Below are 27764 nucleotides of genomic sequence, written 5' to 3'. Positions count from 1 at the left end.
GGCAAACCGCACTCTATTGTTGTTTTTACCAGGGTACGGAAGAGGAAACTCCTTCTGCGTTCATTTCTGACCAATAAGAGAACAGTTGGTTTGCGCATGGCATATGTTAACAGCTTTGAACCGCTACAGACGGTTGCCTTGTGAACACAAACGCCACAAATGAAAAACGAAACAACTGTATCGATTTAGCCCCTGAATCGGAACAAAACAAATGGTCCACAGGTCTGAAAGCACCCTTAAGGAAAGCAGTGCTCAATGTCTGGTTCTGATACAAATATGGAAGAAGAGATCATACCAGGACTAGTTAAATACAGAATCCAAACTCAGTCCCAAAAAACAGTCTTTCCTGCTCCTATGCCTTTCTGGACTAAGGACTAACTAACAAGGAGGATCAGGCAGGAAAAAACAGGGACAGAAAGAGTTCATGCATGAAAAGGTTGAGAACAATGACCTCACTAGGCTGGATACACACAGAGTAAGAAGGCGGACAATCTCGTACTGGAAAGAGGGGACCCTGTTGCTTAAACAGGGAAAAACACAGGTAAAAGGGATCAGTGATTAGAGTGGAGCTTCAGTGAGATACCTTCAAAGCCCGAGACCATGACAATAATAAGATCATCTCATTTCTAATCTTTTCTCGCACAGGACAATATAATCATATACATTTTCTAAAAAAAATCAAAGCCTGAGATGTCATACTGCTGGATGGTGTTAAACCAGAGTAAAGAGCACAAATACATGGTTAAATGGTTAACTTGATGTATTTATTCGGTATCTGTTGTAACCAAATATAACATTGTGTAAAATATGAATTAGAACAGTCTGCTCTCTCAGTGTATTTTCCTCTCCAGTTACTGAAAGGGAAATTATTATACAGCTCGTAATGCAACATGGGTCACAAAGCAACTGTTGTGATTTGATTAATTTTCTCACTCCTCAGCTGTTGGCAATAACTCGAGCATATAAATAACACCTGTTTATTCGGCAAAAAGCGACAAGTTAATTACAGGGACAAATTAAAGAACTTTCCAGATTTCTTCAATAAAGAGAACACAATTTAGGGCACCACAGTCAAGAACAGAACTATCATCTGTGACTTTACCTTTTTTAGCATTTAGTGTATTTGTGAGTAGTTTTTGCTTTCTGCAGAATATAGTTAATGACAAAAAAAAATATTTTATTCAACAATCATGTTTGGTTTTGCTGCAGTTAAGTGCTAGATAGCTATGGAATGCTATCAAGTGTAACGGCAGGGAAAAAAAATACATTGGTACATTTGGAGTCATTTTTGGTCTTCACGTAATACAGTGAAAGCGTAGCTTGATCCATTACCATTTTTTTTAATTAAACAAGCAATTTATTGTGCTGTTTTAAGACGAGCTAGTATTATAATTAAGCTAGCAATAGTAGCAAGTTACTGGAAAACAAAGACAACTTCATCCAGTGTTACTACACAGTTAGTAAAATTGTATAGTAAAATTGAAAGTATTGTCTTGTCACAAGTTGTGGGAGCCTGTGCAGGAGGTTGAGAGATACCAGCTAGAGATAATCAAGCTCACCTCCATACATAGCTTGAGGTCTGGAACCCAGCTCCTTGAAGGGGGCTGGACCCTCCACTACTCTGGAGTTGTCCAGGGTGAGAGGCGGCGAGCTGGTGTAGGCTGGTTTATAGCCCTTCAGCTCAGTCGCAATGTTCTGGAGTTTACCCCGGTGAACGAGATGGTCGCTTCCTTGTGCCTTCGGGTCAGGAAAAGGTATTTCACTGTTGTTTGTGCCTACGGGCCAAACAGCAATACGGAGTACCCGGCCTTCTTAGAGTCCCTAGGAGGAGTACTGTATAGTGCTCCAACAGGGGACTCCATTGTTCTGGGAGCGTTGAACTGGGGGACTTCAACGCACACGTGTGCAATGACAGTGATACCTGGAGAGGCGTGATTGGGAAGAACGGCGTCCCTGATCTGAACCTGAGTGGTGCTCTGTTATCTGAGCCAGTCACAGTTTTTCCATCATGAACACCATGTTTAAGCATAAGGGTGTCCTTCAGTACACGTGGGACCAGGACGCCCTAGGCCGGAGGTTGATGATCAACTTTTTTGTTGTTTCATCTGATCTTCAGCCGTATGTCTTGGACACTCGGGTAAAGAGAGGGGCTGAGCTGTCAACTGATCCCCACCTGGTGGTGAGTTGGATACGCTGGCGGAGGAGGAAGTTGGACGGACCGGGCAGACCCAAACGTATTGTGAGGGTCTGTTGGGAACATCTGGCTGAACCCTCTGTCAGGGATGTCTTCAACTCTCACCTCTGAGAGAACTTCTCACAAATTCCGAGGGAGGCTGGGGACCATGAGTTGACCATGTTCTCTGCCTCCATTGTCGACGCGGCAGCTTGAAGTTGTGGACGCAAAGTCTCTGGTGCCTGTCGTGGCGGCATAATTTATATACGAATGACATATATAAGAAAAAAATACACCATCTCCAGCAATTCCCAAATTAAAATGCTCTATTTTACAGCAGAATTAAACATATTTACACCCTGGGACACAAAACTTTCTTTCCATAGCTATATTTCACATTCACAACAGCTTTATGGAGGGTACATTTGTTTACATTTCATTAGGTAAAATTATTCTTAGCCATAAGATTATGCATAATTAGGGGCACAATTTTTAGAGTGCAGTCTATGCAGTCAGCTGGCTAGTTTTTTAAAACTTACTTAACACATAGCATCTTTGGTAAATTTGACATCTGAGTTTTTAATTAAGGCCAAGAGACAATAATCATTCTTGTTTTGGAGATACTAATGCTTTTCATGTTCTTATTGTGCTAACTGAGTACCACAACTGCCTCTGGCTTGACCTGGCTTGAAATTTGGGTACGTCTTATCTTAAAGGGATGCAGCAAAACCTTGTCCATGAAGTTTGATTTTATTCCAAAAATGTCTAAAACATTAAGATAAAGAGAAAGGGACAACATATGTGTGCATACTTTGTGAATAAGTCACATTTGGATGGAATTGTTCCGACAGGAACTATGCTGCTTGGCCTGTCTTTTCTTTTCTTACCTGGGGGCAACCAGCTCAGCGTTTGGCTGCTGGTTCGGTGTCTGCAGGATCTGTGCTGGCTGCAGTCACTGGCCACGTTTACCAAATGTGCCATTTCCACTGGGGAGCCATTATGGCTGCCAACGCCTACATCCAGCAAACCCCTTTGGCCCTCAGCCACAAACGGTGAATTCATGGCAGCGACTGATTAAACGTCTGGATATACCACACTGGATGCCCCCATGGGACAAGACAAACAATGGGTAGAGATAAACAGCTTTGGACACCAAATCCAATGCTGCGGGCAATTTTCAGGTTCTGCTACAATTAACTGGGATGAAGACACTGTTGTTGGTCCCATCATGTTATCTTTTAAAAACTAATACATCAGTCTTAGTACCTCCTGATAAAAAGAGGATTTCTTTCCTTGGTAACTCTTGGACTTTCTTTAATTCAGATTGCAAAGAAAAGTAAACCCCTTAGGCTTACATGCTTTTCTGGATAATTTGCAATAAAATACTGTAGGATCTGATCTTACTACTACTGCTGCATTTAGCAAATGCTTGTATCTAAAGTGACTTACATCCTCATATAAGTCACAATGTACAAATAAAATGTGTTTAAGCTGATAACACAGACAATAGTACAGTTTATTTTTTGAAGACACTCATTAGACATTTACATTAAACATTTACAGTACTGAACTCAGACCAAAAGTTTCAACCGAAGCTGTTTGGTGATGGAGTTAATGGCTTGAGTTCTGGGGGCTGGGGGTCTGGGTTAGAACTGCTTTGATTGATAAATAACTTTGTCATCTTCATCTTTATTTCCTTTAAATATAAATGAGAATTAAATCTAATTGTTTGATGAATTTGTTTAATTTATTTCAACAAAATTCATCACAAACAACAAATTTATCCAAAGTGCTTTAAAGTCAAATAAAAGTCAAAATTTGACAGTTTATTTTAACGTGTGTGTGTTTTTAATAAAATAATTGTATATATAACATGGAATTTCTTAAATAATGACCTACTGTAGTACACATGGATATGGATATGGATGTTTACTCATCTCTGGTTTTTAAGCACCATTTTGACAAATCTGGACTAGTTTAGATTGGATGTTTGTTGGTTGTTATCTGATATTTTAAGTGTAACATGAAGGAAATGTTTGGAATTGGATTTTTAATTGCTTTTTCAGATCTACACCTTTAATCACCTGTAACTGTGTGTGTTGCAGTGCGTTGCCATGGTGACATCTTGTTTCCACTTTCAGTTTTTTGCATGTGTTAAGTACAAACATGACCTCTAATGTCCAACACAAGGAAGTACAGTTCTTTACGGTTGTGTGAGCCTGATGCTCATCTCACTAAGGCTAACTCACTGTTGCCATGGAAGAAAAACTATTTTTATAACAGCTGACACTTTTTTAATTTCAAATATATGTCTACTAGTTATTGAAACAAGTATACCATATTAATTCTCTCTGAAATTTAACACACATGTGAGAATTTAACACGTGCAGGTTCATACCTGCTTTGAAACACCCAGGAACAAATATGCTACATGAGAGATTCTGGAGGTTTCTGTTGGAATTAACGGACTTCTGGTAATTTCATAAGTGCACAGAAGAAGGTGGAAAAGCAGAGGATACATCCAGTTTCCCAGTCTGAAGAAGAAATCGAAAACCACTAGGGGCTGGCTCAATCTAACTTTTTAACAGAAACAAATATAAACATTTTGATTTGATTTGATTTGAAGAGTTTATTTTCGAACATGCATGTTAAAAAAAGAGTACAAAAAAGTAAAATAACAGAATACAAATATATATATATATATATATATATATATATATATATATATATATATATATATATACACACACACACACAGCACTTGGGCAGACCTCACGGATCCACCAACATGCTCGAAACGGAGTTGGATTGAAGTAAACACTTATTGAGTCCTACCCTTGAATCTTACATACATTCTTACATGTAACAAGAGTTTCAATATGCTTACTTATAAAACACACATACCTGCTTTAATAACTGTTCAATACAGTGATATAATACTCTAATTATATGTGTATATAAATATAGTCAAAAGCAAAACAAATCAAAGCAAACAAAAGAAAACAAAACAAACGCCCAGCATTTAGTTGTGCTTGTCACGTCTGGGGGTAAGGTGTGGACCCAAACGCAGGAGAGTAGGAGGCAGGAGGCAGGAGTTAGCAAAAAACAAGGATTTATTTTACAAAAACAAGGCGCTGCTGGGCAGGATCAAGACAAACTAATAAGGGATCAAAAAACTTGAGGAGCAAAACATGGCAGTAAACATGGGGAACAAACAGTACGGTCCGACAGGGAACAAGGGAATGACAAGACCAGATATACACAGGGGATAACGAGACATGATGAGACACAGGTGCAGACACAATCAGGGCAGATGGGACACAGGCGGGGCAAAACAGAAACTGAAAGCTGGGGGGAATGTCAAACCTTGACAGAACCCCCCCCTCAAGGGACAGATCCCAGATATCCCCCATGACCTATCACCCAGGGCGGGTGGAGGGGGCCTGGAGGAGGGCCCAGGCCAACACACGGCCAACGTTCCGGGGGCCGTCCTGGGGACTGGGCAGACCAGCGAGACAGCTCTGGCGGCCGCCCACGAGGCTGGGCAGACCGGCGAGACCGCTCGGGGGGACGTCCCCGAGGCCTTGGCGTGGGGCTTGGCGTGTGGCTTGGCAGGCTTGGCTTGGCTCGACGGGGACTTGACTTGGCTCGACGGGGACTTGACTTGGCTCGACAGGGACTTGACTTGGCTCGACGGGGACTGACAGGATGCGGGGAGCCGGAACAGGGGCAGACAGGATGCGGGGAGCCGGAACAGTGGCAGACAGGATGCGGGGAGCCGGAACAGGGGCAGACAGGATGCGGGGAGCCGGTGTCGGGGGGGCAGAGGATCCTCGGAGCTGCCTGAGTGGGTACCCGGGTCCGAGGCGCTGGCTGCGGGGGAGCCCGGGTCCGTCGGCGGCGTCGCCCCAGAGCGTGGATGCTCCGGGGGCCACCCCGAGCCAGGCGTGTTCCCCGGAAGGGTGATTCCTCCTCGTCCGGGGAGTCCAGCTCGTCAGGGTGAAGCCAGCCAGGGATCGTGAGGGCCGCCTCCCGGGACACGATTTCCCAGAAGGTGGCACTCTCTCCTGCTGGGTCCATGCTGGTCGGACTGTTCTGTCACGTCTGGGGGTAAGGTGTGGACCCAAACGCAGGAGAGTAGGAGGCAGGAGTTAACAAAAAACAAAGATTTATTTTACAAAAAAGGCAAAAACAAGGCGCTGCTGGGCAGGATCAAGACAAACTAAAAAGGGATCAAAAAACTTGAGGAGCAAAACACGGCAGGAATTATGGGGAACAAACAGTACGGTCCGACAGGGAAAAAGGGAATGACAAGACCAGATAAACACAGGGGATAACGAGACATGACGAGACACAGGTGCAGACACAATCAGGGCAGATGGGACACAGGCGGGACAAAACAGAAACTGAAAGCTGGGGGGAATGTCAAACCTTGACAGTGCTACTATGTATGTATGTAATAATAGAAGTAATTATAATGCATAGTATTACATTATCATCACTTTAAAATACTACAATATTATAGAGAACGATAGACAGCAATGGTATAACAATATAGTTGAAGAACTATATAAGAGTAGATATGCTATACAGTATATACTGGTTCTTATATTTACCCCCAATTATATACATAGAAACTGCTATAAATCTCTATATATACATATAACATATATGTTATATATATATATATATATATATATATATATATATATATATATATATATATATATATATATATATATATATAATGTGTGTATGTATATACAAATAAACAAGAAAAATAACATCCTTCATTTCTAAAAAAGACAACAAATACATCCGATCTGAAGAGGACCTTTCATGTAAGGCCTCTTTCGAGCTCGTCTGATCCTCCAAGCCTCCAGTGACAGATGCGCTGCAAGGCGATTCACTCTGAACGGCTGGGTGATTGATACAGAAACCTTATTTTTTAAGTATTGATCTCAGGGCTGACCCGCAGAATACAAAAACTTCAGCCCAGATGGATTTGCTGTCACATCTTACAGTTGAAATCAGGCAATCAATATCCCGTACCTTCACCACCAACCCATTAATGGAACTCCACTCTGAGGCGCTAAACAGTGAAAATCCTTTGGTTAATCAATAATCAATTCCAGGAGCATTCTTTAGTTAATAGTCTGGTATTCCCTGCTGAAACACTCCTTCCATTGTCTCTGTTAGCAGTAGAAACTATCTCCTTTAATTTAATTACTATATTCTCTCTCTCCTAGTTGAGCCTTTTTTTAATAAAGTTTCTCCAAACTTAAACTGTCAAGTAAAATGTTTTATTTTTTTCAGCATCTGAAGAAATTAGAACCATGAAATTAAAATATTTGTAAGATTCAACCTTCAGGTTTCATTACTTATTATTTGTATTCTGTTATTTTACTTTTTTGTACTCTTTTTTTAACATGCATGTTCGAAAATAAAATCTTCAAATCATTCATTCATTCATTATCTTACCCGCTTTATCCCTTGCGGGGTCACGGGGGTCTGCTGGAGCCTATCCCAGCTCATTTTAGGTGAGAGGCAGGGGTTACACCCTGGACAGGTCACCAGTCCATCACAGGGCCACATATAAACACACAACCATGCTCACAATCACACTCACGCTCACACCTACGGGCAATTTTAGAATCATCAATTAACCTAATATGCATGTTTTTGGACTGTGGGAGTAACCGGAGTACCCGGAGAGAACCCACGCAAGCACGAGGAGAACATGCAAACTCCACACAGAAAGACCCCTGCCGGGCCTGGGAGTCGAACCGGGGACCTTCTTGCTGTGAGGCAACAGTGCTAACCACTAAGCCACCGTGCTGCCCTATCTTCAAATCAAATCAAATCAAAATGTTTATATTTGTTTCTGTTACAAAGTTAGATTGAGCCAGCCCCTAGTGGTTTTCCACTTCTTCTTCAGACTGGGAAACTGGATGTATCCTCTGCTTTTCCGCCTTCTTCTGTGCACTTATGAAATTACCAGAAGTCCATTAATTCCAACAGAAACCTCCAGAATCTCTCATGTAGCATATTTGTTCCTGGGTGTTTCAAAGCAGGTACTATGAACCAACTGATAGCTGACCCAGTAGGCTTTAAGACCCAAAGGACATCCCAGCTGGCCCAGTGCTGATGGGCCTCAATCGTTTCCGGTCAAATGACAACTGTGGGTCTTGATGGTCCTCTATTAGTCCTGGTTTTGGAAGCTACATCTAAAAACAGGGTGGATGAATAGATTTAATCAGAATGAATAAAAAGTGCCATTATTTAGCACGACCAGTTAGCATAAGCTAAGCCAGCCAAGCTAAAACAGCTAACTTGTGGTAACTGAGTTAAACTGGCTTCCAGGTCTTCCTGTTCCACCTAGGACAGAATGCTGCAAATAAGAACATGAAGAACTGCAGCTAAATGAAAGTATAACTCGAGATTAAAATGAGATTGCAACAGCCCTAAATACATACTTCATAGATTCTGTAAAGGACCTGACTCATACATTTATTTATTTAAAGGAGCTTGAGGCAGGATTTATGAAAAAAATTCATATACGTTTTAAGTTTTCTAGTAATAATGTCAGATGAAGCGTTCCAAACCAAAAAGAATGAGCCCTCTAGCGTATCTCTCCATTGCCTTGAACAGGCTGTGTGCTGCAAAATGTGCTGCAATTCCGGGCCGGAATTCCCCGCGCTGTCCTGCGGATGTGACGTCAAATGACGCTGCATGCCCGTTCTCCCGTGCCGGCTTCGATGTTGGCTGCAGTAACCCCGACGGTTGTCGTGCCGCTAATGAGTCTCATTTCTTAAAGGAGCCTCATGCTCCTTTAACACAACCAAATAGGACTCTGAACACTTCTGCTGCTGTTTTTAATCTGAATGAAGTGACGCAATCAGAGGTCGATAGAATTATCTGTGGTCTTAAGAATTCCAGAGCCAAAGATACATTGGATATGGACACTATGTTACTTAAAACTCTTAAACAACCTCTTATTTCTCCAATCACTAGTATTATTAACCAATCAATAAATTAAGGTACTTTCCCTAATTCCTGGAAAGTCATTACAGTCATTACACCTATTTTTAAATCAGGAGACCCTACAATAATAAATAACTACAGACCAATTAGCATTCTCTCTCCAAAATAGCTGAAAAATTAGTGGCTGAACAGCTTATTAGACACTTGAATAACAGTCCATACACCTTAAATGGAAGTTTGGCTTTAGGAAAAACCATTCTACTGAGACGTCCATTTGCTATCTTTTGGAAAACATGAAATCAAAATTAGATGCTGGTGGTGTCATAGGAGCTGTCTTTCCTGACTTGCGTAAGGCATTTGACACTGTAAATCATAACATTTTAATGACTAAATTATCTTATTTCTTTATTATCTTAATTATCTTATTTTAATTTATCCTTGGCTTCAATGAAATGGTTAGAGTCATACATTACACAGAGAAAACAGTGTGTTAAAGTACACAACACTACATCTGCAATTTTAGAAAATTCTTTTGGTGCACCTCCAAGGTTCAGTCTTGGGGCCACTGTTATTCAGTCTATACATAAATGACCTACCAAATAACTGTCCATCAAATGTTACTTGTCAAATGTATGCTGATGATGCAGTTGTATATGCCAAAACAAAAAGCTGCACAATATTTATCAGCTGCCATGTCTAATGTGTCAAACTGGCTGCAACATTCTCATTTACACCTTAATGTATCAAAGACTGTCTGTATGTTTTTTTTTTCAAATAGGGTAAGTGCTGATATAACTCCTGATGTTTTTGTACAGGGAACAAGACTTGAGGTTGTAAAGGAGTTCAAATATCTGGGAATCATGATAGACTCTTGTATCAAAACCTGTGGGTTATGTCACAGGGATAGTTATTTTTATACAATTTATGGGTTTATTTAACTTAATTTTGATATATAATTCACAGGTGTTTTGTGTTTTTTGTTTTCTTCTTAAAGAGTCATTTCTTGATTTTATTGGCTTGAGGCACTGTGTCCCACAGGTATGATGATGTGTTGTTACACAGATACAGCCATCCGGTCAACACACTCAGCCATGGAAATGCAAGCTAAACTAGGACTTGCCGTTCCAAACATTACTGTTCTGACCCAATCTGAGCAGTAGTGCTCAGTAGAAATATGTATTCTTTGATAAAACCTTGACAAAAAAATAGAAGTCGTAGAACAACAAATACAGCTTCACTTTCTACAGATCAACTGAATTCAGCCTCACTGTTGGTGTTTTATCACCATAACTCATATTCCAGTGGAGAACCTCATTAGATTCATGTCATCCCAAGTCTCTGGGACAAATCTAAATCTTTTTTTTTCCTCACTTGCATTATTTCTGTTGGCAATAGAAACATACAAATGCCTGACTACTGATTACTATGTTGCGAAAACAATCAATCTGTTTCTCCCTCTGATTGGATAATGCCTTAATGACTTGGGTTTGTGAACCACCCATTGATTCTATTGATTCTATAGAGGTGTCAGTCTCCGAAATCTGCGAAAGCCATCCCACAGATATGGTCTTGGTTAAATACAGTAGCTACATCTCATCAAATGTTCCATATGAGGTCACGTGGGACACATACCATAGAGGTCAACTGGTAAAAATAAATCCCAAAATATTATATTTTAAAGAAATTGATATATTTGGCAACATACTAAATATATCAAATAAAACCAATTTTATAGTTGGGTAACTGAAAAACGGACACAGTTATGACTAAAATGACCAAAATGTCCAATTTTAAAAGTCTGTCTAAAACTTCCTCTTGAAAACCTCTCTAAAAATAAAAAAATAAATACACAACAAGAAAACATCTCATACACAATAATGTTGAGACCTTCTTGAGTTAATTTTTAGTCATTTTCACTACATGGATCCAATATGCGCTTGTAGTTGCTGAGACAGATTCGTTCTTGTTTTGGAATATGTCATTTTTGAGCAGTAATCTTAAGGAAGGAGTTCCCTTGCACTGGAACATTGACTTTAACCCATCATCCAACAGCTAACAGGTGTGTTTTACTGTCTTTCCCAGGTTACAAATGCCCAAGCCCCAAGGTCTGACACTGTAAAATCTGGAAGTCCCAAATCCACGCTAAAGCATTTATGGACAGAAGGCAGTAAGGAAATGTCCATCAGTAGGCTGTTGTCACAGACTCTCCATTCCCGAGAGAACAGCACAGCCTTGGACCTTCGCTACGACACTCCTGAGCCCTACTCAGAGCAGGACTTGTGGGACTGGTTGAGGAACTCCACTGACCTGCAGGACTCACGGCCACGATCTAAACGACGGCCCATGGTTAAGACGGGAAAGTTCAAGAAGATGTTTGGCTGGGGAGACTTCCATTCCAACATAAAGACAGTCAAACTCAACCTGATGATTACCGGTAAAATCGTGGATCATGGAAACGGAACCTTCAGCGTCTACTTCCGCCACAACTCCACGGGCCACGGCAACGTTTCTGTGAGCTTGGTCCCTCCAACCAAGGTAGTGGAGTTTGACGTGGCGGCACAGCAGTCCGTCATCGATGCCAAGGACTCCAAGTCCTTCAACTGCCGTATCGAGTATGAGAAGGTGGAGAAAGGTTCAAAGAACACACTCTGCAACTATGACCCATCCAAGACCTGTTTCCAGGAGCAAACCCAGAGCCATGTGTCCTGGCTGTGCTCCAAACCTTTCAAGGTGATCTGCATCTTCATTTCCTTCTACAGCACCGACTACAAACTGGTGCAGAAGGTCTGTCCAGACTACAACTACCACAGTGACACTCCCTACTTCCCCTCAGGCTGATGTGGATGATTAGAGCACAGATCTGGGACTTCTATCCATCACAGAGTAATGTGTTCATTAGCTGTACTGCTCCTCATCATGTCCACACCAGTCAGCCATCCCTCATGGTTTTCTTTTTTCCAGGTCCTTAAAGAGAGCAGGTACTGTTGACTGTTATAAATATTGGATGTCCATTCATGTGCAAAAGTTATTACCCTCTTTTTAGTCCTATCTCTCTTTTTTGTGTAAAAACGTGATGAAAATAATCAAATAGTTGTGGGTTTTAGTATTAGACAAATCCAGTTACAGATGAACGCCTTGGGTGATTTTTATGAGTTTTTTTACTTATATATAGCTCAGTGATGGTCCCACCACATTATTTCAATCAGGCTCAGTCTGGAGTTTTACTTGGTCATTCCAAAACCATGATTCTTTTTCGCTGGCATGTTGTAGAGTGTTCTCCTGTCCCAGGATCTGATTTCAGCCACGGTTTTGTCAAATAGACGACCTCACATTTACTTCTAGAATACCCTGGTATACAGAGGAAACAACCACTATGTCCATGTGAAACCAATCTGGGTTAGTGGCTGGTTTATTCTGATTTTAAATCCGAATATAATAATTCTGCGATCATGTACTGTATACACTCACTCGCTTTCAATTAATTCCGGTCTTTCTGCACTGCTCGTTCCCTTGCCCCATCTGTCACGATGACGTTTATATTCCACGCTGGGCTTGTTTTCCAAACAAAGTTTCAAGATGGCAGCACGCAGTAAACGGTGGTCAAGAGCAGAGACGATTTATTTAATAAATACCTTGGAGGACCTGGAAATAATTAAAAGAACAGATGGCAGGAAACATAAAAATTGTGAGCTTTTCAAAGTTTTAGCGGCTAAGTTTGTTATTCTTCCGGTAGACGTAACTTCCGGTCCGCCCCCCTATCCAATCAGAACCCTTCCCAACCCCAAGACGTGAAGCGGAATTGGATAAAGCCGATCAAACGTGTTTTCCATGTAAACCTCAATTCGGAATTACTATTTCTATGTAAACTCGAAGGAAAATAGTTTAATTCTGAATTATTTAATTCGGAATAAACAGAACAGAAACCTTGTGTTTTATTCAGATATAGTTTTGGGAAACAACAGTTTTGCGACAGCTCTTGAAAAATATCTGCTTTTATGAAGGTCTGCACACCCTCTGACTTTGTGATTAAAGTACAGCATGGACAAAAAAAGTTGTATGTTGAGGTTGTAGTTGCCTTTTACAATGACCCACTGTGATCAGATGAATTTGAATTGTGTTTTTAAACAAAAAGAATAGAGGGGCTAGTAACTTGTGGACATAACTGGAGTGTCTGGCTACATCTGCACTGGTGGGGTCCGATCCACTTTCACTTTCAGTATCCTGTATGCATAGTGGATACTGAACTTTACACTGAATCCTCCATGGTTTTGTAAACCATGCCGTTTAATGGTTAAGAAATATTTCTTTTTGAGGGTTGGAACTTTCCGGAGTAGTGTGGACATCAGGACAAACTGAAGCGAGAGTTTCATGCTTTCAAATGTAACCCTACCAGTGCAGATTGAAGCCTAACATGCTGATCACCCTGGTAAAACAGTCTGTTGTTGCTCCTGAACTATGTTTTCTTCCCCATGGACTGTGTTTTGATGACTTTTGAGATGATTAATGATCTTTATTTATCACTCCTCTTACATTTCATATTTTTTTCCTCTAAAAGCATATTTTATGTATTGTGCATTAACCCTCTGGATGACAACATTGCCTCTATTGTGCTATTTATGCTTCTTTATAACGAGAAAACAAAAGAAACTCCTTATTTAACAGCAGTAGAAAACTAAATACTCCAACGTTTTTGCAATCGTACAAAGAATGATATGAGGACAGGGAAGGTTCATGGATGAGCTTGGTGCCTCTAGAAATGTGAGCTTAATGGGGACTGGCCAGGCTTTTCCCTCTCAGAAGTCAGAAGACGTGTACTGTTACAGTCAAGCCTCAGTTTTCATCAGTGTTTTTTCTCACAACCCTGAATCGTCACCCCTCCACCCCCGTGCTCGACACTGGGTATGACCTGAAGCCAGATCTTGTGCTGGTTGGGCGACTGCTCCATTATTGGCCTGAACGAATGGTCTGTGGGGTTGTTTGTGGGGATTGGGGCTTGCTCAGTTTCACTTAATATATCAAATGTAATGTATTGAATTCTATATCTTAGAACCTAATTTGTATGAATGGTTTGTATTGTACATAGTTCCTAATTATGCTGCTTCTGTACATGTCCCACATGAGCTGTGTGTTAACCCCCTCCTGCTTTTGTTCAACCCATTTATGCTTGTTCTCGGTTCTTCTGACAAAGAAAAATGATGTTGCTACCCTAGATGTGAATTTCATGAAAACAGCAATCTGTACAGAAGTTGTAAAACTGACTAAATATATTAAAACTACTCTATGATTTTTTTTCTTTCTTGGGGGATGGAAGATGGAGATATGAATTAAAGAAATCAGTAAATTTTATGAGTTGAATTATGTTTGTGTGTTCTTTCTTGGTATTTTCTTGGTGACCTGAATGTGTTTTGAAATTGAGGGAGCAAAATCAGGGTGATACCTAATTAGATGGGGTCCTTTGAAAAGTTATTTTTAAAGCATATATTCTGTTTTTTACACTACAAAATCTCATTTCAAAGAGAGTAAAAATACCTTGTTTCAAGTTAATTGGAAGACATTTAGTATTCTTTTAGTACTTTACAGTACCCTACTTATGATCCAGGTCCAAGTTTCTTCCCTCCTAAAGGGGAGTTTTTCTCCCACCAGGGGAGTTTTTACCTGCCATTGTTTATCTTATTTTTATAGTATGTAATAATTGCTCGGGGGTCATGTTCTGGTCTCTGGTAAGATCCTAGAGACAATTTGTATTGTAATAGATGCTATATAAATAAAATTGAAGTGAATTACTGTTTCACAATGGCATAGCACATTTCAGAATTAAGGCAATTCAATGTGTTTTACATAATAAAAACATGAAAGAAAAGAAAAAAAGTCAGTTTCATATATGCACAACTGCAGTTAAACTACTGGTTGCTCAAGGTTAGTGCTGTTGACTGACACTGCATCCTGGATTTCTTCACCAGGTTAGTTCTTCCATATAGACTCAAGTTGGTGCACTAAACAGGTTTAATTAGAATACAACATTCAATTAATTACATTTACTTCAGCTGACCTCATCAAAGGCTGTTGATGTCAGTGGAGATTTGGAATCGTCACGTAACTTTTAACACAGTGACATTTGTTGATATTCACTCTTTCATGGATATGCGTTTGTTACATCCCACAGCCACTAACTACAACTCCCATTCAGGGTGTTGGATAGCTGTGTGGGTGCTAGGTGATGACTGGCTGTGCTGCTCTGTTCCTGGTTGGCTGACTGTACCATCCCCGGACCAGGATTGGCTGCTTCCTCCTTCTTCTGCAGCTGGTGCCTGATTGCCAGCTCTATCCAGGGCAGCTGTGTGTAACCTGCCCAGCTTGACACTGTTTGTTTGTGTTTGCAAACGTGGTAGTAGTACTGTTAAAGGAATTCTGTGATTTAGAGATTGTGACTTTTAGTTTTGGTAGACATTTATTGTAAATCCTTGGGTGAATTGATTTTGTTATATCAGACCTTTTAACCTCCACTAATTTTGATGTAGTTTTGTGCCTTTATGTTATGTTACTTTGTAGGAGGTTGGCTTCAGTTACCTTATTTTCATTCTGTTAACTTGTCACACTAAAAAGACAAACTAGAATAAATACTTTGAATATTTTAAAGGATTTGTTTTGGGTATTAATGCTTGCAAAACCCTTTCCCCTGACGAGCTGGGGTATGTAACAGCGTCATCCAAATGACCAACTTGTATTTTAGAACCAATTCCAACTGTTGTTAAATTAGGTTTTTCCTTTAATTAACACCTCAATTCAGGTCAATTTGACTTTATTCATATAACACATATTTCAATATAAGTTGTCTCCAGGCACTTTTCAGAGACCCAGAAATAACCTCGGAGAAATTATTAAATGAAAAATGGCAAGGAAAAACTTCCCTTTAAGAGGGATCAAATCCATATTGAATTTGATCAATCAATCATTGTCTACTGGTTATGTGCTACAATGCTTCAAGGTTGGTTTAATTAAACATTTTCTTAAGAAACCTATTCTTGACCCAGGACTGTAATTATAGACCTTCATCCAAAATCTCTTTTATATCAGAAATTTTTGAAAAATTGTTGCTGCTCAACTCTTTGATAGTAATAATAATGGATCAGATTTATATTGCGCTTTTCTTGGACAATCAAAGCCCTCACAATGGTTCTGTTATTCATTAACGCCTCATTCATACTTGGTGATGGTAAACTACACGTGTAGCCACAGCTGCTGTGGGGCAGGCTGATGTAAACGTGGCAACAATCCACGCCAAAGGCCTCTCCGACGACCGGCGGAACATACAACATTCACACACCAGCGATGTCTCACTGGAGCCAAGGGGGGGAAATGTCTTGCCCAAGGACACAAAGACAGATGACTGGGGGGAGCAGGGTTCAAACCACCAATCCTTCAATTATTGGACGACCCACTCTCCCACCTGAGCCAACAGAAAAATAATCTGCTTGACGAGTTTCAGTCAGGATTTAGAGCTCATCAAAGCACAGAAACTGCTCTGGTGACATCACCAATGATCTTTTATGGGCCTCTGATCGTGGACCTGTATCTGTGCTTGTCCTGTTGAATTTCAGTCCTGTATTTAATACAACTGAACACAACATTTTAGTACAGAGACTTGTATATGCCATTAGGATTGAAGGCACTGCATTAAACTGGTTTAAGTCATAATCATCTGTTGGATTTCAATTTGTTAACGTGAATAAAGAGTCTTCCTCACATACCAGACTTAGCCACAGAGTTCTGCAGGTTACAGTACTTGGATCAATACTTTTCACCTTATATTTGCTTCTATAGAGGGAATGCGTCACAGATGCAACTTCACAGCGGGTTCCGCCCACTGAGAGGCAGAAAGACTGAATGGCAGCGTAAACTTTCAGTTTGAGCACACTCGAAAACATCTAAAATGGGAAAGAGCTGTTGTGCGATCAACTGTACTCATAGATTTAGCAAGAAATCGGAGTTATCGTTTTACAGACTGCCGAAAAATAAGCTTAAGAGAGACAAATGGATCGCTGCAATTCGAAGAAATTCCAGGCACCGAAACGTGGATTTGCGGTTCCCATTTTGTATCAGGTAATGTTGGATTTTTGGGTAGCTAACGTTAAACGGTCATCACTTTAATTTCGCCAACAAATCCTGCCTTGAAGTAGAACCAAGCGTCAAGACGTTTGTATGCCTTCAAGCTTTGCTTCGTGTATTTCCCCGGCGTAGAAATTAAGTACATATAAATATCAGGAAACTGGATTCGTGGCCAAATATTAATGTCGATGGACCACTGGTTCTTGGGGTAACTGTACAGGTCACTGTCAAGTCCAACTGCCTTTAATTTAAGCCCATAACTGGCTGTTAATCCGTCTTCTCCACTAGTTGCAGCCATATTTGCTGATGTTTTGCCAGTGTGAGTAAGGAGGCGTGGTCCAGTGGGGAAGTGACGTCAATGCAGACCCTCTATTGGGTAATATTTTTAGACTGCATGCTATATGTCAGATGTCTCCATTGCTATGCAAAACTACAAGCCAAAGTACAAGATGTCCAAAAACTTGAAGAAAACTTGAAAAGACCTGGAAGAACTGAAGTTGTTGTATTTGGATCTGAGTGCTTCAGGTACATATTCTCTAGCAATATACATGTAGTTCCTATTGATAACTAACCTTGGCCTCAAGTACTATAAACTAATCTTAATCTTTAAGGCAAACTGGCAGCCAGTTCCAGAGGAGAGGAACCTGGTTACTGAAGGTTCCACCTCCCATTCTACTTTTACAAACTTAGAAACCTCAATTAAACCTGTCTGAGAGTGGAGTACTGTGCTTGCGAATATACAACCACAAGCGCTATTGTGTAAGGTATTGTGACATCATTTTTAACATGCTTTTAACACTATTAAAAGTCTTCGCCAACATCCCTCAAATGTGTCTAAAAGGGTGTAACAAGAAAAACTTCACTCCAGTACTCCATTCCTGGCTTTTTATGACGGTGTTTTTTTGCGCCGTGAAAAACGCTTCCTTTTCCCCCTTTCCTGTCAATCATAGCGCCGCTCCTCCTCCAAACCTCCTCCAACCCAACTGCTACACGCTTCTGCCGTCTCCACACACACGCGCGCACAGCGAACCACAAACACAGCCCAGACAGGGCGACTACAGCCCGGGGATGAAGTCCGTGACCAGAGGACCGTAGCTCCCCGCAAGCCATACACTCACAGCGGCGTCGGAGAGTTAAGCTGGGAGCGACAGGCGAAGCATGCACGGAAAAGCAGCAGGGCGAAGTAGTCCACCGCAAACAATCATAAAAATAAAGGCATGCAAGCAGCAGTGTCCCCTTATCTTAAGTCCAGTCAGTGGCCGCGGGTCTTCTTAGCAGTTGTCCTCCGGTGATGAGAACAGAAGAGGCTCTAAACAGCTCCGTGTTAAGCCTGATTTATGGTTCCGCGTTAAATCGACGCAGAGCCTACGCCGTAGGGTTCAGCGTACGGTGCGCGTCGGTGTAACGCGGAACCATAAATCAGCCTTTATGGTGCGCTGGAGAGGAGAGGAGGCAGGGAGCTGGGTGGAGGGGGCGGTGATTTAGCGGGTCTATACGTAACGGCCCGCCACCAAACCAGATGCGCCGTTTTTGCATAGTTATGCGGAAAATCCCAGAAAGCACACAATACACTGAATGTTAAAAGTTCGTTGTTTTTTGGGTGTAATTGATGTCAAGACACCCAACAAAACACAAAAAATCAAGAAAAATGTGTTTTTCATGTCACAATACCTTTAAGATATGATGAGAAGAGGAATTTTAAATTCTATTCTGGAATTTATAGGTAGTCAGTGAAAAGAAGCTGAAACTGGGGAAATATGATCTCTCCTGTTAGTTCTTGTCAGAAACCTGGCTGTAGTAAGGGATGGCTCATGTGTCATGAAACATCCATTAGTTATGCTACTATAGGCATAGACTGCTGGGAGACATCCCACAATGCACCTCTCCACACTCTGTTCTTTTCTACCCCAACTCTATTAATGAAATCGTTGTTGTTATTAATCTGTGTTCCTTCTTCCCAGCAGGTGTTCCTGATCTGTTGTTGTTCTCTCCCCGTTCCTCTCCTGAACCCCCAACTGCTTGAGTCAGACGGTAGGCCTTCCTGAGTCTGGTTGTTCCAGTGGTTTCTTCCTGTTAAACCGACATTTTTTATTTTTCCACAGTCGCTTGGTGCTTGCTCAGGATGGGGGATTGTATCCAAGACAATATTTGAGGCAATCGGTTGATTTCCTTGGTGAAGAAATATTTATTTGAATTTTTTTTTCTTTTTCTCACCTATTTTGGAACGGGATGTAGCTTTTTTTTTAAGTGTGTGTATTTCTCCAAGTATTGTGTGTATTTCTCCAAGTATTGTGCAGTCCGATATTGGAATATTTGACTAAACATGTGTGTAATTAGTCCTTGGAAGTGCCACATGTCCTCCAGAGTAAAAAGGACACATAAACTCCGTCCCAGATTATAATTACCTCTTGGAGCGTCCTCTGATTTAGCACCATGTGTGATCAAGCAGACCCCAATAATCGAGTGTGCCAGAAGGTTTGACAGAGAGACGGAACTGGGTTTCCAGTCCCTGTGCGACGTGGAGATTGGAATGCGTCTGTTCTGGGACACAGTGGCACCTGCCGTTAAATCCTACAATTCTGCAGTTAGAATCAGCGGTCGGCCTTAAATAGATTAGAGTCTCGGGGGGAGGGGAAATCTGCTGCCTTACCCTGACTCACAACTTATCAGTAATTAAAATGAATGCCAAGTTCACTTGTTCACTTTAGGTCAGTTGGGTGCTTTTATAGATGTTCTCACCAGCCAAATAGTGCTGGGCATATGAGTACAGAAGCAAATATGTAAAAGTTGGTACCCCACATTTAATCTAGTCTTTTAGTATTTGTTGAAAATTAACTCAAAAATCTCGTGCTCCAATATGAGCTCTTACAACAGGAAAGAACGTGAGCTATGATTATACACTCACTTGCCACTTTATTAGGTACAGCTGTCCAACTGTTCGTTAATGCAAATTTTTAATCAGCCGATCACATCACAGCAACTCAATGCATTTAGCCTGTAGAAATGGTCAAGCCGATCTGTTGCAGTTCAAACCAGCATCAGAGTGGCGAGGAAAGGTGATTTAAGTGACTTTGAACTCATCTCAACTAAACTCAACTCAATCTTTATTTATAGAGCACATGACCAAAGTGCTGTACAGTTAAAGGGGACATATTATGAAAAACACATTTTTTCTTGTTTTAACATATATAAAGTGGTCTCCCCTCACCCTGCCAACACAGGGGAGACAAAATACCATGAAATTCTGCAGGGTCTCTAACCCTCGCCTTACAGAGTCCCCCAGTGTCACGTGACCTTTTTTTGAGCCATTCTGAATCTGCTCCCGTCGTTACGTCACGACGGGAGCAGATTTCAATAGGTTCAGCCTCCGCTGCTGAAACCACGCCCACAACCAGCTCTCTCCGCTGCTGGAGCGGTCCTTCCTTCAGCCAGTCGGACGCGGCGCCGCGGATCCAGGTTAAATCATCCAGGTTCCCGGGTGGTTTGGGAGCTGGGTCCTCGGGGATCTGTCCCAGGCTGGACCAGCTTGACCCTCAAAGATTTTCAGCCAAATCTGTCGGTTTGATCCCCGGTAACTGGCGATGTGCCGCGGATGCGCTCCGGAGCCGATCTGTGCGTCCGCCGTGGGGTTGCGGCGCCTGTCGCGCAGCATCCGCCGGGCAGATCCGGCTGAAATTCCGCTGGTCGGTCCCCGGGAGTCCCTGCTACCAGTCCAGGCGGGTTCCTGCGGTCCCGGCCGGTCGGAACCGGTCAGATTCCCCCGTTAAACCCGCTCCAGCTTACTTTCTGGTTCCCAAAGCGCGGTCCGTCCGACTAAATTGTCCAGGTTCCCAGCCGCTTTGGGAGCAGGGATTTCTGGGGTACGTCCCAGGCTGGACCAGCTTCACCCTCCGAGATTTTCAGAGAAATCTGTCGGTTTGATCACCGCAGGTGATTCACCGGTAACGGGCGATGCGCTCAGCATCCGCCGGGCAGATCCGGCTGAAATAGTGCATAAATGTTATTTATATACAACTCATATTTTATTTTTTTAACAATAAAGTTGCCATTTGTGAAAATTCAGTGTTGTATTTATTTACAGGCTCGGGCTGCTCTGACAGAGCGAGGTTTAGGCTCCTCCCCTGCTACACGTCATTCAGGGAGCCAATCAGCACAGAGCCTCATTATCATACCCCCCCCTTCCCTTAGAATGGAGCACAGAAAAAGGGGTTACAAGCGGTAAAACTAGTGACAGGGCCCACAGGCTGGATTTCTGATTTATGTAGAAAAACAAGCTTTAGATTGTTTTTAAGACATTCAAGGCCTGTTTAAAATATACATTAAATGCCATAATAGGTCTCCTTTAACAAAACAGCTGTATAAAAGGCATATATTACAAAGATAAAATAAATAGAATAAGATGAGTACAAAATACAAGAATACAATGAAATAAAAAATAAGACTGTGGCATGGTTGTTGGTGCCAGACAGTCTGGTCTGAGTATTTCAGAAACTGCTGATCTACTGAAATTTTCAAGCACAACCATCTCTAGAGTTTACAGAGAATGGTCCGAAAAAGAGAAAATATCCAGTGAGCGGCAGTTCTGTGGGCGCAAAGGCCTTGTTGATGTCAGAGGTCAGGATGGGGTACAGCAGCAGAAGACCACCCCGGGTCACTCCTGTCAGCTAAGAACAGGAAACTGAGGCTACAATTCAGGCTCACCAAGATTGGACAACAGAAGATACATATATAAACATAACGTATGAGCAGTTGTCCGTCTAATGACTGCCTATCCAGATATATGAATGTACGGGTCAATGCCATAGGAATATCCAATAACACCTCTGAATAAACATTACAATGACATTTAAATGTTGTTTTTACAAGCTTGTGTCGCTGTCCAATCATTCTTAAAGGAAGAGTATAAATTTGTTCAATACCATCAAATTAAAATAACTTATCTGTAACAACATGTCCAGCCCACAATCCTGTCCTCTTTTTCTTGTCATGTTTATTAGGATTAGTTTTTGGTGATTTTTTTACAATAAATACCATTTATAATTGTTCATAAATTCTCCTAATATAAATTCTTCATGAGCTCTGTTAGCAGCTCTGTTTTTGGGTCATATCTGTGTTTGGTGTCTCAGACTCATCCGGACGGTGAACAGCTGTCATAAATGCAGATTTGATGTGTGCTCGGGCATCCTCTTGTTTGTGATGAGGCTTCCTCCCAAAAGAGGATGTATCTGTGGAATCAGGGCATCAGAACAATGACTTTCCCATCATGCCACATTAAGCCATCTTTGCCGGTCCCATCCGGACCCAGTCCGCACTTTTCCCCGAACAGAATTTCTGCTTTAATCAAAAGCGGAATAGAAAATGGACCCTACGTGCCTCTGGGATATTTTTCCATTAACCATTTTGACACATGAATGACTGTAGGGGATTATTGGTTTTTGAAGAACTATTAACAGCTGTACATTTGCATTTTAATACAGTTCTCCTCAACTTACTAATGCAATTTCCTTTTCAGCTTTGTTGCCACTTTATTCCTCTTGCAATTCAAAACTAACAGCAACAATGCCTGCAGCTTTTAATCATTTTAATTGCCATGAAATATTAGTTTTTATTAATCACCTCTTAAGCGTTCCAGTCTGACACTGGTCGTTTCAATTTGTCCAAAACTGTTGTGTGTTGCTTCTTGCTTGTTGAAGGTTTTTGTAAATACCAGCAAAGACAAAGGACACGTGGACTTTTTGGGTGGAAATGTTCAAACTACCTGAGAAAAGACGTTTATATCATAACTTTTTTAGTCAATTCTGCATTTATTATTACAGAGAAATTGCAGCCATTAATCCCTGGAAACATTGGCTAAAAATTATACATTCAAATTATAAAACTGCAATTTAATTACAAAATATTCACACAATATTACTTCCCAAGTTTTATTTTTCATTTTTGGCTGGGCTCAGCAGATGAAGAGTTTTTAACATGTTCATGTATACATCTTCACCTCTTTAAAAACATTATGCAGGATAAAAAGGATCCTAGCAGTCAGGTTTCCTTAAAGAGAAGAAAATTATCCATACATTTCTGTTTCTGGGGACTTTTATTCTCTGATTCAATGCATTAGTCAGTGAATAAGTGAATATTTCTCAACTGTGAAAGGACAAAAAGATGATGCACAAGACATTTACAAAAAGGCATGGCATTTACAAATTGCAAAATAAAGTGAAGATGTGCCATTATGCCCTTTTTCCACATTTGGGAACTTAAAGAGGAATATTTGCAACAAAATCATAATTTCAGATAAAAGGAAGTCAGATGGAAACTTGTAGAAGGGTTTCTATGGCAGTTTCAGATTCTCTTACAAATGACCACAGAAAAGAATTTTACACACAATGTTCATAAACTCCATCTATCCATCCACCCATCCATCCATCTAGAGGGCTGCATTGGGATTGGGTCCCGCTGGGTCTTGCGGCACCTCAGACACTTCCTCCAGCTCTTTCAGGGGGATTCAGAGGCGTTTCCAGGCCAGCCGAGAGACATAGTCTCTCCAGTTTGTCCAGGGTCTTCCCCGGGGTCCACACCCATTGGGACATGCCTGGAACACCTCTCTAGGGAGGCCTCCAGGAGGCATCCACCTCATCTGAATCCTCTCGATGTGAAGGAGCAGCGGTTCGACTCCGAGCTACTCGAACGTCCAGCCACCCTCCGGAGGAAACTCATCTCGGCCGCTTGTATCTGCGATCTTGTTCTTTTGATCACTACCCAAAGTTCATGACCATAGGTGAGGGTAGGTGCGTAGATTGACCGGTAAATCGAGAGCTTCGCCTTTCGACTCAGCTCTTTCTTCACCACGACGCTCCGGTACACCGACCGCATAACTGCTGACGCTGCACCAATCCATCTGTCAATCTCACGCTCCATCTTTCCCTCACTCGTGAACAAGAGCCCAAGATACTTGAACTCCTCCACCTGAGGCAGGACTTCTCCACCCACCCGGAGAAGGCACGCCACCCTTGTAAAGAGGCTGTTACAAAAATCAAGCCTACTAAAGATATATGCATGGACTAGCTTTTAGCAGTCACCATCCCCTGGGCTAAAGGCCGCTACATAAGAGTGGCTGGATCACGGTAGCCGGACACATCTAAGAAAAACGAATAAGAACAATCACAGCAATAGCCATAACAATCAGAAAACACAAGACGTTCAAGACGAGGAAACGATTGTGGTATTGGGACTGTTGTGTTTGTGTGTGTGCATGTGTGTGTGTTCCCTTCACCAGCCCTCTTAACAGTCTACCATATCTTATTAGTCACCCAAAAAAAATTGTATTAAAAAAAAGTGTAAAAGAATTAATACAATTCTGCAGAAGAGGACCAAGATCACCAAAAGTGGAATGTGATAAAGTACGAAAGACAAAAGACAAGACAGTGATGGGTGTAGTTTGATGAGTGTGTGACGTGTTGTAGTGTTTACGAGTGAATAAAAGATACATAAGTGTCACAACCTGCACTCTGGTTCCCCAGTCACTTGTTCATTCTTTGACTCTGCCACGCCCACACTCCAATCCACCCTCTGCCATCAGGACTGATCGCACACACCTGCTACTCACCTGCACACACCTACCGCTCATTAACTCTGCCACTATCTAGTCCCCTGTTCCACTCACTCATGCAAGACTATTCAGCGTTCTCCGTTCTGACTTCTCATTGCTGACCCTGTCTGTTTTTGGACTCGACTAGTCTTCCGAACCTGACGCTGATCATAGGGGGGGGGATCCAGGAAGTCACATTGTAGGATTTTTACTGAATTAATTGGTAAATTCCTGGGTAAAATGAGTATTTGGTCACCTACAAACAAGCAAGAGTTCGGGTTTTCACAGTCCTGTAACTTCTTCTTTAAGTCCTCCACTCGTTACCTGTATTAATGGCACCTGTTTTAACTGGTTATCAATATAAAAGACACCTGTCCACAACCTCAAACAGTCACACTCCAAACTCCACTATGGCCAAGACCAAAGAGCTGTCAGAGGACGTGAGAAACAAAATTGCAGACCTGCACCAGGCTGGGAAGACCAAATCTGCAATAGGTAAGCAGCTTGTTGTGAAGAAATCAACTGTGGGAGCAATTATTAGAAAATGGAAGACATACAAGACCACTGATAATCTCCCTCCATCTGGGGCTCCACGCAAGATCTCACCCCGTGGGGTAAAAGTGATCACAAGAACGGTGAGTAAAGATCCCAGAACCACACGGGGGACTTAGTGAATGACCTGCAGAGAGCTGGGACCAAAGTAACAATGGTTCCATCAGTAACACACTACGCTGCCAGGGACTCAGATCCTGCAGTGCCAGACGTGTCGCCCTGCTGAAGCCAGTACATGTCCAGGCCCGTCTGAAGTTTGCTAGAGAGCATTTAGATGATGTAGAAGAGGATTAGGAGAATGTTATATGGTCAGATGAAACTAAAATAGAACTTTTTGGTAGAAACACAACTTGTCGTGTTTGGATGAGAAAGAAAGTTGAGTTGCATCCAAAGAACACCATACATGAATGGTGTACACGATACATGAATGCGGCCATGTATTGTGAGATTTTGAGTGAAAACCTCCTTCCATCAGCAAGGGCATTGAAGATGAAACGTGGCTGGGTCTTTCAGCATGACAATGATCAGCATTTGGTTTGGTATACTTGAACACAGCAATCGCGCTCGGATGCGGGACAAAACAAGCGAACCGAGATCTCCTAGGAGAGGTGGTCTCGGCTCGCTTCCATTCCAGACCTGGAGCGGTTCGTTTGCAGAGAACATAATCGACACAGCAACCGACACAACTCCATTCATTGTGTATGTGCTACCGCAGCGCAAGGAGAAGAGTCGGCGCAGAGCCTCCACCCCCTTCTCTCCTATTGGACACAACTTTCTCTCGTCTCCCTTCTCTCTCTTCTCCCTTCTCTCCTATTGGACGTGCCAAGATTTTGTCACCGCGGCACAGTGAAATAAAAAAATGTTCAATTCGGGCAGGCAGGCGCGGCGCAAACGCCGCGGCAGGCACCCTCTTGCGTGCCGCCGAACTCGGCGGCAGAGCGGTCCACTCTTGCGCCGCGGTAGCACATACACAATGAATGGGATTGCCGGCCGGGGTCTGCGCTTTGTGAAAGGGGCTATACCCATTGTTTTTCCCGGGGTACGGAAGAGGAAATTCCGCGCATGGCATTTGTTAACAGCTTTGAATCGCTACAGTCGGTTGCCTTGTGAACACAAACGCCACAAACGAAACAACTGTATCAATTTAGCCTCTGAATCGGAACAAAACAAACTGGCCACTGGTCTGAAAGCACCCTATGTTTATATCTGCTCTCAAGTTGGACATTTTAACATGGAGGTCAATGGAGATTCCCTCACTTTTGTAGCCAGCCTTTAGCGGCCAGTCCAGGGACTGCAACAAACCTTAGTTCTGCATGAGCCTCAACCCAGAAGTGAAGTGGTCGGCGCTTGGTGACCACCAGCTAGTTGGCAGCGATGAGAATGTGGCATTCCACATTCTTAAGATGTTTAACATGTTATGCCTATAAAGTCGAAACAAACAGTGTGACCCTGAACTGATGAGTAGAGACAAACTATCAACCTGGCATTTCTAATTTCCATTAAACCTACATCAGTGAGTCAAAAATGACACTGGGATTTCCCATGGGACTCAAACAAGCTTTTAAGACAATTGCGATGCAGATTCAATTTGTGTTTTTGATAATTATTAAAAATTCAATAAAAAAACATGAAAAACAATTTTATTAATACTGATTGGGCCTAAAAGAATAATGCCTCAGGGTCTCATAGAACGTCTGATGAAACATGGAGCATTTTAATCTTAGAGAAATAATTGCCTGCCAAAGTACACGCCCTTCTTTCCCAGTTTCCTTCAGGCCTTGTCTTTATGACCTTTTTCTTTCTGCTTTTTCTGTTATTCCTTCAGAAACATCTCCTACCAAAACAACATTAAACTATCCCTCTTTTTAAAACTTACTTGATGATGAACGGAACACAAAAAGAAGAGGTTAACGGCTGAATGCAGCACAGGTTCCTTCAAAAGTAAGGCCCAAGGAGGGAATTTTACTAAAAAAATCCAGTCTTAGACTTTAGCAAAGCTAAAAATAATTTGCTAGCTCTTAGCTGGAAACAAGAAGACAGTGTTCATTTGCCCACAAAAACCTTAGTAAGTTTGCATGATGTATAACATGTATAATGCATAACAGCTTCATTTTCATTTATTTATTTAGCACAATTTTTTTTAAAAACAGTGCATGGAGGGAACGAAGCCCGAAGTGCTTGTAGTTCTATTTCGTCCCTACTGACCGCCAGGCGGTGCTGTAAGCACTGGATATCTTCCCTCGCGCATGCGCATGTCGAGTACAATACCAACAATGTCACGTCACCCGTGACCCCTGCATGACCCCCGGAAGGGTATATCTTCCGGCGTCAGCATGGGATCAACTCCTTATTCTTCTCGCATCGCGC

General features: G+C 41.9%; 1 protein-coding gene across 1 annotated transcript in view; it reads left to right on the top strand.

The window, feature by feature from the left end:
• The window catches only part of nxph1 (neurexophilin 1), a 57165-nt gene extending 44862 nt beyond the window's left edge, over window positions 1-12303 (top strand). Inside the window, exon 2 of the mRNA XM_061741160.1 lies at window positions 11240-12303. Coding sequence (XP_061597144.1) covers window positions 11240-11995 — 756 coding nt within the window. The 3' untranslated portion in view covers window positions 11996-12303. The remainder of the gene's footprint in view (window positions 1-11239) is intronic.
• The last annotated feature ends 15461 nt before the right edge of the window (window positions 12304-27764 follow it).

Source organism: Cololabis saira, chromosome 15 (genome assembly GCF_033807715.1).
Source record: "Cololabis saira isolate AMF1-May2022 chromosome 15, fColSai1.1, whole genome shotgun sequence".
NCBI classification, from domain to species: domain Eukaryota; kingdom Metazoa; phylum Chordata; class Actinopteri; order Beloniformes; family Belonidae; genus Cololabis; species Cololabis saira.
Note: the sequence above shows the minus strand (reverse complement) of the source record. Positions and strands in the feature narration are given on the sequence as shown.